Source organism: Euprymna scolopes, chromosome 7 (genome assembly GCF_053919585.1).
Source record: "Euprymna scolopes isolate OS-2025 chromosome 7, ASM5391958v1, whole genome shotgun sequence".
NCBI classification, from domain to species: domain Eukaryota; kingdom Metazoa; phylum Mollusca; class Cephalopoda; order Sepiida; family Sepiolidae; genus Euprymna; species Euprymna scolopes.
Window position 1 is genome coordinate 162017919 of NC_136488.1, and position 13146 is coordinate 162031064.

General features: G+C 36.9%; 1 protein-coding gene across 3 annotated transcripts in view; it reads right to left on the reverse strand.

Moving 5' to 3' along the window:
- Positions 1-13146, reverse strand: part of LOC145280117 (ras-related protein Rab-23-like) — a 296207-nt gene that overhangs the window by 2215 nt on the left and 280846 nt on the right. For all 3 annotated transcript variants that reach the window (XM_080131872.1, XM_080131870.1, XM_080131869.1), the window contains 2 exons: positions 7442-7524; positions 2991-3077 (listed from right to left, as the gene is read on the reverse strand). In XM_080131872.1, coding sequence (XP_079987998.1) covers positions 2991-3077; positions 7442-7524 — 170 coding nt within the window. The remainder of the gene's footprint in view (positions 1-2990; positions 3078-7441; positions 7525-13146) is intronic.

The following is a 13146-nucleotide window of genomic DNA, read 5'->3' on the forward strand; positions in this document are numbered from 1 at the left end:
TATAAAAAAAAATAAAAAGTTCACACAGTTAAAAGTTATTTTTTAAAAAATTCACAAATTGTGTATATATGTTATGTTTATTTTTGTTTTCTGATTAAATTCTGTCTGCTTTCAATTGAGGTGCTTCCCCTTTTGCTTACGTCACGTGATCCAATATGTCCGACCCAGCATGTAATCTTATCTAACCTTTTTTTCCTTATTGGAACTGTTTTTCATGAATAATAATTTTGCTACCTTATTGTTTTACGTAATTTTTGGATATGTTACTAGTTGCGACATGAAAATAATGTAGGTACTATTTGTTTTACTTGAAATTCAATATTTTTTCGTTATTATAATATAGAAGCACCTTTTAACGAACTTAAACAATTTGTAAGAATGTTTAAATTCTAATTTAAATTTAGCAAAGTTGTCAGTATTTTTTAATTTAATATATTTTATTAGATTTAGACTTTTATATTTATTATGTTATTAAAACATCTTTGTGTATAAATTGGAATAAATTATTTCTTATAAGTATTTGTTCAAATATTTAATATTGGTTATTATAGTTATAAGTATTAATCCACTTTTAAGAAGCACGGGGACAATGGAATTTAAAATGTGAGGTCAGAAAGAACGATCACGTGCGAATTTGTATTTTTTAAATAAACAGATATTTATTTATTTAAAGTTTCAAATTTTCCGCTTTAAAAAACAATACAATATATATATATATATATATATATATATATATATATATATATATATTTTTCTGACGTGCTATGATGTCGTTTGGCAGAGTGGTTGTGTATTGTAAGTCCAGTGGTAAGCGCTGTTCATGCGCGAATGTGTAGTATAAGTATTAATCCACTTTAAATTCCATTGTCCCCGTGCTTCTTAAAAGTGGATTAATACTACACATTCGTGCACGAACAGCGCTTACCACTGGACTTATAATACACAACCACTCTGCTAAATGACATCATGGCACGTAAGAAAAAAAAGAAAAAATATATATTGTATTGTTTTTTAAAAAAAATCCTGATGAAGGCTTTTTTATAAGCCGAAAATTTGAAACTTTAAATAAATATCTGTTTATTTAAAAAATACAAATTCGCACGTGGTCGTTCTTTCTAACCTCACATTTTATATTGGTTATTATGGCTGACTTCAGTTTATATTCAAATATTGCAGGCCGCCAGGCATTGCCCAGTCACAAGATACGTTTAAATAAGATTTATAGCAGATATGCTAACGGTTATATCTCATAGGATTAGTGAATCTCTTGACAAAGGCTTCCTTTCCAGGGCAATTGCTCTTGACATATCGAACGCCTTCGATAAGGTATGGCATAAGGGTCTACTTCACAAGATTTCCAGCTACGGTATCACTGGAAATGTTTTCTCAATTATTAAATCATTTCTCTCCGATAGGTTCATAAGAGTAGTGGTTGATGGGCAGAAATCAGAGGCCCACAGTATTAATGCTGGAGTCTCTCAGGGGTCAATCCTGAGCCCAACTCTCTTCCTGATCTACATCAATGATCTCCCAAAACGCATACTTAAATCATTCGTTGACATCTTTGCTGATGACACGACCATCTATGGCAACACATCAAAGGCTGTAAATGACAAAGTTCTCTCTGATTCTCTCTCCTCTGATCTTGAGCGCATGGTACAGTGGGGGAAGAAGTGGCTGGTTACTTTTAATGCATCTAAAACCAAGCTTCTATCTTTACATCATCAACGCTCTGATTCCCATCTGGCAACAATTAAAATCTCCATGTTTTGACAAGCTTCTGGGTTTGACCTTTACTCCTGATCTGAAATGGAACATGTACATAAGGTCTGCTGCAAAGGACGCTGGGAAAATGCTGGGATCCTTCTACCGCTCTAGAAGATATCTCACTATTGATGCAATTCTCTATCTGTATAAAAGCCAAGTATGTCCAAGGATGGAGTACTGCTGCCACATCTGGGAAGGAGCTGCTAAAAACAGCCTATCCTGCCTTGACAGAGTACAAAATAGATTTTGTGGCTTAGTGGGAGATGCCCTTTTCTCTTCCCTGCAACCTCTCTCCCACGGAAGAGATGTTGCGAGCCTGTCTTTGTTTTATCATTATTTCCATGGCAAGTGCTCGTCTGAGCTCTAATCTCTGCCCCCCCCTCGCCAATCTTTCACGAAAAACACTCATCTAGCTGAAGCTACTGTCATTAATTTTCTCCACTCTTTATCTGTGTCTAAATCTAAACGTAGATTCCATGAGCAGAGCTTCTTTCTTATAAATGCACACCTGTGGAACTCCCTTCCGTTTGCCTGTTTCCCACCTGACTAAAACTTGGATGTCTTTAAGTCCAACATAAACAAATTCCTGACAAACCGCCCCCTTAAGTAAGACACTCTATCAAATCTCCAATACTAATGATTACTACGATACTATCTCATTGATTACTGTACACACAATAACCCTTATCCCCGAGTGGCTTCCGGGCCTTAATAAGTGGTATAAAAAAAAGAAGATATTTTAATTCATGCAGATTACGCCTTTATTATTAAAGAGACAAGTATGCTGAAACGAATATCATATTCAAATTTTGTGCAAACAAATAATTTTCTGAATATTACATTATTTTTCCGATGTATTACTTTATAAATGTCAATGGCGTTCGTCATTCTTAACATGGAGAGGAGGGGGATGCTTTGTGACATGCATGTGCATTAGTACTTTTTTAGTTGGTAAAAAACATGGCCACCAGTAAAAATATAATAAATTACATTATAAAGGTCTTAATATCCAGAAAACTACTTATAGCAAAAAATTTAAATGTGATATTCATTTTCAGCATACCCAAAAACCTACTATAGTCATCATTTTAAAGTTTAGTGTTAAGGTTGAAAGAAAGTTAAAAAAAATATGTATATACCCTAATTTTTTTCCCAAAAAGTAATACATTTTTAAAAAAATGAAAATATTTTTTACAGATTAAAACAATGAAAGTTCATCTTACTTGATGCAATGTTCTTCTGTGCAAGGAATTCTTCAGCAAAAATCAGGCTCGTTTGAGAAAGATATTTGTCAGTCAAATAGCGAAAAACTGAAATATATAACAGTGAACAATTTTAGAAATATATTAAGCGTTTCAAACGCGTTCTCATTCAAAATGCTTGACAACCTGGTATTCTGTGTAAAACAATAATGGGATGGGGGGGGGTAAGAATGAATTGTTTTGAACTCTTATTTGTTAAGTGAGTTTGTAGCAGTTATAAATAAAGAAAGACTTACTTTCTCTTGCGAATCAATGTCCCTATTAAGCAATTTGACCACACATTGACCAATCAGCTTGCAGAAAGCACTGATTCCATGTCAACCCCACAAAACTTCTTTAGCCCCTTTTAGGAATCACAGTCGGTCAGCATCAAAGAAAAACATCCCTCTCCTCTCTCTCTCTCAATCCCCCTTCTCTCTCTTTCCTATCCCTGTTCACTGGACATGCTAACATTGACGATCTTCGTCTGAAGATAACTACTGGTCGACCTTCGACAGCCCAAAGAATTTTTAGCTTTTCTTTTTCTTCACTCGGACACTGTTCCACTTTCTTCTACTGAAATAAATCTTTTTGTCGTTTTGTTAAAACATTGTTATGTTAAAAGAGGTTTGATGAAACAGGATTAACAGACATTACGAGGGCACACTTAGATACAAGGCCAATTTTAATGCGGGGGCGGGGGAATGTATCTTCACAAAAAGGGTAATCTGGATTGTGAAAAAAATCAAAAAAAATCTTCGGTTTAGAAAGATTTCTCCTTCACCAGCTGAAGACACGGCAGTTGCGTTTGCTATTGTCAAATTTGAGACTATTACGATATGTTTTTATTTCTTTTTAAAACTTTCCAGTTTGAGACGTTTTCTTTTTCTCATTTCTTTTTAACTTCACCTGTTAAGATGGATAGCGGGACAGCACTACTGTCAAAGGAAAAGTAACACGTCTCCTTCCCTCTGCTAGTCTATGGGAGACCCTTGGGCATAGTCGAGAACCCACTTAGCCCCCCCCCCCCCGCCTCCCGATCAGGGTAATGTGAAGTCATGGAAAGCACGTGACTGATGTAATACGGAAGCAAACCGAAATAATTCTGTTTAAGGTTTCGTATTTCGTTGTGCTGGACAGAAGATATCTCTGCGTACAATGGTCAGGAAAATCACCTAGTATGGGCACTGCTCAGACGGAAAAAAAAACTGCAACATACTATCTGTACAACTGCAAAGAAAGCTGTAGTAATACATCAAACTCTTTATTCGAGAAACAGCGTGAATAGGGTTCTGAATCCGGAGTGAGAGACTAGTAGTAGACGCACCAGCCCAAATGTGACAACAATACTCCATACATGGACGAATAGTGGTCTTATAGAGGTACAGGACACTTTCAGGCGTAAGTACCTTCTTTGCAGCAGCCTTGGCAATGTTCTCAATGTATCTGTTTCAACTCATGTTTCCTGTGAACATTAGGCCAAGGAGTTTGAAAGAAGTACTTTCAGGTAATGTATCTTTAGCCATAGCTATTGATGGTTGAGAAGGTTTCTTGTAATTATTGAAGGAAACAAGTTTAGTCTTGGCAGCATTGAATGAGACCATCCATTTTTGCCCCCATTCAACTACTGACTGGAGGTCTTCCTCTAAGGTTTCTACCGTTTCCTTACATATGTGTTCATTCATTTTCCCCACGTGCCTGTTATAGACCGTGGTGTCATCAGCAAATATACCCATCTCAGAAACAATTTTATCAGAAAGATCGTTTATGAATATTAGGAATAATAAAGGTCCAAGGATAGACCCCTAAGGTACACCTGCATTTATATGATATTATTTAGATGTACGTCCATCGAGGATAACCTGGATTCTTCTTTTATTTAAGAAAGATAATTGTTATATCTGTCCAGTGATACCATAAGATCTTATTTTCCTGAGAAGATCATCATACCAAACCCTGTCAAAAACCTTAGATATATCTAGGGCTACCACTCTACCCTCACCTGCTTTGTCCAGTTTATGGTATATATGTTCAGAGATTACAGTTAGGATATCTGCTGTAGAACAGCCTAGTCTAAATTCATATTGTTGGTCAGTCGGAATTTTAGCAGCTGTAAGATGATGAACTAGAGCTTGGTTTATTATGGACTCAAATATTTTGGTGAAAAGTGGGAGGAGGCTAATTGGGCGATAATTTAATGGGTCAGTTCTTTCGTCAGAATTCTTGTAAACTGGTACCACAGAAGCAGTTTTCCTACAGTCAGGAAAGCAGGATTCGTCAAGGCATTTGTATAGTTTGGAGAGGACTGGAGCAACCAGCTGGGATGAGATCGAGTCCACATGTTTTTGAGATGTAGGTTTTTTATGATATCATGCGCTAGAGAAGGGGTGATTTTCAGATTATCTAGTGTGGCATCTGTCCACAAAGTAAAGTCAGGGAGAGAGTGGTGTTGGGTCCAATGTGGAGTTTGAGGCAAACCAACTGGCAAGTATGTTAGCCTTTTGGGTTTCCATGCAAACAACCTCATGATTTTGGATAGTGGGTGAATTGTTGATTGTCCATTATTTGCTTTCTAACCTCATTTAGGTGTATCTTTCGAACTCAGGAACGCTTCTGTCGAACTCTGAAGTTTGAACAAAGTTTTGAACAGAACCCTATATTTATTTCACGGGGGTAGCATGCTCTTGTTCCATCAGCCGTGACTGGATAGAGGTCCTAAGTAATTCGCAACTGTATTTTTTCGGTTGCCCACACTGAGAATTGAACTTTCAACCTTCAGCAGAATATGACTTTTACAATTGATTTTTCAAGTACTCTTGCTACTGCACCACGAGACCTTGATTCTCGAGTTTAATAAGTTACACCTAAAGAAGTTAAGAGGTTACATCCGTTGTGAAAATGACACTAAGTAGTTTTTAACGATTTTAATAGTTTTTAACGATATTAATAGTTTTTAGCGATATTAATACTCAAATTCGAATCTCATGTAAGTTTAAAGGATTTTTTTCAAAACTGGATACGTGTTTTATAAATTTAAAGAAAAATAAATATAACAGAAAAACGTAGAAATAAATATTAAATTAAATATTTCAATTTTTTTTGATAATCTGCAAAAAAAAAAAAATAGAAATAAAGAGGATCTGATCTTAGTTCCAAGTGAATTATTTAGATAAATAATTTCTAATGCTTTTTGCCAATAAAAACATTATGTACATACAATGTGCTTAATTGCTCTCTAATGCAAATATTAAGTGGTATATTTTTAATTTTCATTAAAAATATTTTTCTCCATGCTAGCTGTCAAGTGGCAAAAGATAAAAATTGATATACCAATTTTAGTGTATAAACACTTCTTAAAAAGTGGGTAAAAACTATAAGGCGGAACGAAAAAATTGTTGCCCTAGAAAAGATGATATGATTCCATTTCCATTCGATGAAAACCGATTTTCTTTTTTTATTGCAGAGCATCTACTAGTTGGCCAGTTGTTTACAAATCCCAAGAGTGATAAGAGCCTTCTAACATGTCTGAAAGCGACACAGTGTTCAACGAGAGGGATCTAAGATGCACCACTGTACAACTTATGCTCTCTACTGATACAAGTTATGACAACAGGACCATTGCCAGTGCCCTCAAAATGTATTTCTGGATTGCGATGAATAACAGGGATGTGTCCAGGGTGATGAAAACAGTTTTCTGCCATGGTTATGGTTTTTGGTCTGGGTTTTACATCATGCCCTCCTCACATCTTCGAAGTCGGCTTGTAAGTCAACACCAAAGTGTACCTGGATGTGCTGAAAAATATGGTAATCCCCTGGTGCAATCAGGTGGCCGCTGGCAAACGCTGGGTGTGGCAGCAGGACTCAATGCTGATCTACAAGTCCAAAGAGACCCAGGCTTGGCTTCAGAAGGAGTGCTACGATTTTGTACCTTTCTTTCACTGGCCCCTCCTCCCCCAATCTGAACCCACTGGACTACTTCGTTTGGTCATATGCTGAGAACATCACCAACATAACCTCCTACAACACTAAAGCCAGCCTGATCACCGCCATCTGCCGAGCTTCCACCGAGCCTCTGCCGGCCTTTGTGGAAAAGGCATGCTTCAAGACGGTGATTGAATAGATGTGAGCTCTACTACATGATCAAGTTACCTGAATCGATTTTTTCAATAAAATGTTTTAAAAATAAAGTTGTAATGTTGTTTTCTTTAGGGCGACACTTTTATCGTTCCACCCTGTAGATGATGCAAACACATTTTAATTTTTTACTGCTAGAATATTTTTATAAAAAAGAAACGTAAGTAACAGAGAACTGTAGTAAAAAAAAAAAAAAAAAAAAAAAAAAAAAAAAGATACGAGGAATTAAAAGCAAGACACAAGGTTGATTATGTACAAGTGTCGTTTGAGTAACATTGATGTGGGAGGAGGGAGGTTACCTTCAGAAACATTTAAGTTGTCTTTCACTGACATCCTGTAGAATCGAAGCTGCAACTTTTGCGCCAATGCTTCTGCTTCATCACTGGAACAATAAACAAGAAACAAAAAATAAAGAGATCTTGGGTTTACTTTTGGTGGATCACTTCTCTTATTTTGTCCTTACATTCTAGGAGCGATGTTTCTGAGAAAGGGTCAGAATCTATTCCATCTAGCACCTATTGTTGGCAAGTTTTTGACTTTGAAGTGATATTTTTTTTAGTTTTTTACAACAAGTGACTGCATGCCTTGTCTGGAGCGATTTCCATAGAAAAATAAAATAAAGAGTAAAGGCATTAATGGATAGAAAATTAATTGGCAAAACAATTTTAGTGAATGTTCGTTTCCTTGAAAAAAAAAAAAGGTTTTTTTTTTTTTTTTTTTTTTTTACACAGTGATCACCACTTATCAAGGCCCGGAAGCCACTCAGGGATAAGGGTTATTGTAAGTACATCACGTTAGTGAGGAGATTTTATGAAGTGTTTAATTAGGGGGGCGGTTCATTAGGAATTTGTTAACATTAGACTTGAAGACATCCAAGTTGTAGTCCGGAGTGAAGCAGGCAGAGGGAACAGAGTTCCACAGGTGTGCAGTTCTAAGAAAGAAAGAAGCTTTGCTCATGAAATCCGCGTTTTGATTTAGGCACAGATATAGAGTGGGGGAAATTTTTCACAGTGGATTCAGCTAGACGGGTGTTTTTCGTGAAAGATTGGCGAGGGGGGACCAGGGATTGGAGTTCAGACGAGCACCTGCCATGAAAATAACGATAAAACAAGGACAGGCTCGCAACGTCTCTTCTGTGGGAGAGGGGTTGCAGAGTAGAGAAAAGGGCATCCCCCACTAAACCACAAAGTCTATTTTGTACTCTGTCAAGGCATGATAGGCTGTTTTTGGCAGCTCCTGCCCAGATATGGCAACAGTATTCCATCCTTGGCCGTACTTGGCTTTTATATAGATAGAGAATTGCATCAGTAGTGAGATATCTTCTGGAGCGGTAGAAGGATCCCACCATCTTTCCTGCGACCTTGGCCACAGACTTGATGTACGTGTTCCATTTCAGATCAGGAGTAAAGGTCAAACCCAGAAGCTTGTCAAAACACGGGGCCTCACCCAGACGAGAGCCATCCATCACAATTGATGCCAGCTGGGGATCAGAGCGTTGATGATGTAAGGATAGGAGTTTGGTTTTGGTTTTGGTTTAGCACCTTTGAGAGAAAGAGAGTGGGCGACACACACACACACACACACACACACACACACACACATATACCTATATAATTATAAAACTCAGATCAGCTTGCTTGCTTGAGAGTTTAAACCGTCGATCCGGTTTGAGACTTTCGGTTTCAAAAAATTCGTCTGTTTACCTATTTCATGGCCTTAAGTCTGATATTAAAAGCCACAGCTGCTATTCAAAGCATACACGAGGTCAACAATATTTTTTGTTTTAACTTATTTTAACGTGTTTCCTTTAGAAATAAATGTAATTTAACCCTGTTAAGTTAAAAAAGAAAAATTTAAATATAAATATACAATTTATAACTATGATCATATTTATAACCATATTTACTGCTTTTAGAAGCGTTCCTGCGGATTCTGACGATTTATTTTTTTCACGCCTTAAAAAATATTTTCTCTTCAAGGAAAGGTGAGGTAGAAACTTGGTTTTAGTAGTGCTTTTAGTTGGGCCTCCTTAACTTTAATTAGTGCTTGCAGTAGTGCTCTGGAGGCTTCGTAAGTTTTTTTTTTTTCATTCATCACTTAAAAATATGTTTTCTTAAAAGACAATATAATCTCAAAATCACTTTTTATTTTGAACATTTTTCATCTTACCCTTTTAATTAAGAGCCTTAGTCGAAGCCAATGCACACACAAATGTTCAAGAACTTACTTTTGAATTAGATGTAACGTATATAAAGATTTCCAATATCTTCCACTCAGTCATATGCATGGACACGGAGTCTATATTCCAAACACCCTCCCCTTGACTAGAGAATCAAAACTAGAATCAGACGACCAGGCCTTCATGTGCTTGAGACTTAACTTGCAACATAACGTTAGCTACTTATATTTTCTTTACAGGTCTCCCTCGACTCAGGACTGTGCCCTAATCAACAAAGTCTCTGACGGCATAAATACAATAGTCCTCGTTGATACTAGTGCGTAAGTACATGTATTTGGTGACTTTAATGTTCACCACAGTAATTGACTTGGTTTCTCTACTTACACAGACGCAGCTGGCAGCACAGCACATAGCTTCTCTATATCTCATTCCCTATCACAGACATTCGTAGACATTTTTGCTGATGACACCACCATCTATGGTAGCGCATCTAAGATAGTAAATGACCAAGTTCTCCGATTCTCTCTCCTCTGATCTTGATCATGTTGTACAATGGGGAAAGGAGTGGCTGGTTACTTTTAATGCATCTAAAACCAAGCTTCTATTTTTACATCATCAACGTTCTGATCCTCATCTGGCATCAATTAAAATGAATGGTTCTCGTTTTGGGGAGGCCTCAAGTTTTGACAAGCTTCTAGGCTTGACCTTTACTCCTGATCTTAAATGGAACACGTACATCAAGTCTGTTGCTAAGGCCGCTGGAAAAATGGTCGGATCCTTCTATCGATCCAGTAGATATCTCACTCCTGTTGCAATTCTCTATCTATATAAGAGCCAGGTACGTCCAAGGATGGAATACTGTTGCCACCTCTGGGCAGGAGCTGCTAGAAAGGACTTGTCCTGCCTTGATAGAGTTCAAAATAGACTTCGTAGCCTCATAGGAGATGTCCTTTTCTCTTCCCTGCAACCTTTATCTCACAGAAGAGATGCTGCGAGTTTGTCTCTACTTTATCGTTATTTTCATGGAAAGTGTTCGACTGAGCTTCAATCTATGGTTCCCCCCTCACCAAACTTTTACAAGAAACACTTGTCTAGCTGAAAACACTATCAATAATTCCCCCCACTCTTTATCTGTGCCTAAACCTAAACGTAGATTCCATGAACAAAGCTTCTTTCTTAGAACTGCACGCCTGTGGAATTGTCTTTCATTTTCCTGCTTTCCAGCTGACTACAATATGGTTGTCATCAAGTCCAACGTAAACAAGTTCTTGATGAGCCATTCCACTTGTTAACAAATTTACCGAATTTCCTTTACTAACGATTACTTTATTGTCCAACTGACTACTGTACACTCTTAACCCTTATCCTCGAGTAGTCTCTGGGCCTTGATAAGTGGTTATGCCTATGTAAAAAAAAAAAAAGTTATATTTCCGACCCGTTTCCCAGAGCGACAAGGTCAACAAGCCTCACTTCTAGATCTGTTTCTGAACACAGTTCCCGGTGACCCAAAGCTGAAAAGCCATTACTCAAAACAATAAGATACTATAAGAAGGCTGATTGGGAAGTCATCAAGGATCTCATTAGAGATGCCCTATGGGGAAATATCTTTACTCTTCCTGCAGAACAGTATGCAAATGAGATCACTGAATGGTTCAAAGCAGCAATTAAAGCACATGTTCCCACACAGAAGTTCAATAGCAATGATTTACTTCTTTTACTTGTGCAGCTGTCATTGCTCAATGCCTATTGCAGATTTATCTTACATATGTCTAGTACAAACAGAAAAAAGTTTATAGGAGCTAAAGAAAGAAATAGCAACAGCTAAGAGAGAATACACCCAAACCACCAGAAAACGCATTGAGGCACAGAAATTAGAACCTTGTAATTTCTGGAAAATCTGAAATTGTTGATTATAATTTACAACTCTTCGCCTGTCTAAGGCTGCCCAAATCTTCTTAACGACCACAAGGTAACACTCAGTATTGATCGCCGTAGATGTGCAAAGTTGGAGCTTACCATTAAACCAGAATTTGTTTGATACTCGTGACTGAAACTTTTAGTAGATCATTTTTTTTTACAAAGTAGTTACCACTTATCAAGACCCAAAGCCCACTCGAGGATAAGGGTCAATGAGTGTACAGTAGTCTATGAGAAAATGTTGTAGTAATCGTTAGTAGTGGAAATTTGGTAAATTGGATTACTTAAGGGGACGGCTCATCAAAAACTTGTTTACGTTGGACTTGAAAACGACCATGTATATATCTGTTACATATTTATCGATGTCTATTTTCGATATGCTGCCAGGGGTTCGTGATAAACAAACAGGCGAGAAATTCAAATATACAGAAAAAAAAATGTAGTAAATAATGGGCAATCAACAATTCCCCCACTAACTAACAATCATGAGGTTGTTTGCATGGCAACCGAGAAGGCTGACATGCTTGCCGGTCGGTTTTCCTCAAACTCTACATTGGACCCAGAAAACTACTCCCTCCCTGATTTTCTTTTGCGGACAGAAACCACACTAGATGATCTGGAAATCACCCCTTCTCAAGTACATGATATCATAAAAAACTTAGACACCTCAAAAACATGTGGACCTAATATTATCCCAGCTGTACTATCAAAAAAATGCTCCCCTGAAGTTGCTACAGTTCTCTCCAAACTTTTCAATAAATGCCTTAACGAATCTTGCTTTCCTGACTGCTGGAAAACTGCTCCTGTAGTACCAGTTTACAAGAATTCTGGCGAAAGGACTGACCCATAAAATTTTCGCCTCATTAACTTCCTCTTCAGCAAAATATTTGAGTCCATAATTAATCAAGCTCTAGTCCACCACCTTACTGCTGCTAAACTTCTGTCCGACCATCAATATGGATTTAGGCAAGTCTGTTCTACTGCAGATATCTTAACTGTAATCTCTGAACGTATACACCATGCACTGGATAAGGCAAGGGAAAGTAGGGCAGTAGCCCTGGATATATCTAAGGCTTTTCACAGGGTTTGGTACGATAGTCTTCTCAGAAAAATAAGATTATATGGTATTACTGAATGAATACTTAACATAATTAAATCCTCCTTAAATAAGAGAAAAATCCAAGTTGTTCTCGATGGTTATACGTCACAACAATCTATATAATTATAAAACTCAAATGACCTTGTAATGAGTGATGTAACCCACTTTCCGGTTTAAGACATCCGGTTGCACATACGCACATAAACATTAACCCATAACAACATAAACAAATAAACACAAATCACTTCTTTTGCAGATTTTGACCTGCGCACTGAAATATTAACGTTATTATTCCGAAATTATTATTTAACATGGGAAGAGTGGGGGTATTTTGCAACTATTCTTTATTACAACTATACTGTCGCTATTTTCTTACAACTAAACAACTTTAACCCGTTGACAAACCTAAGAACAATTGTAGTAAAGCCAAGACTACTACTACTACTCTCCATCCGTCCCTTTTCCTTCCTTCTTTTTTTATTTTTTGTTTACATTTCTAGATACAAAATAGTTGTGTGAGAACGGTGAATTTGTTGACACATTTACTAATCTGTTTCATTATTAGTTTTATTTCATTTTATTTATTTAGGTTTTATTTTTTTGCTTCAGGTTTTATTAATTATTTTTTTTTTAAATTTTAAGTTCCTATAACTTGGTTGAAGGATTCCAATATGGGTTTTTCATTCTTATATTTCTCATCGGTAGGTTCATGTGCATTTTTGCTGCTAAATGACTTTCGTCTGCATTCAATTCGTAGGAAAATCATGTTTAATTTTCGATTTTTGAGCGATTATTCGGAAAAATAGGTA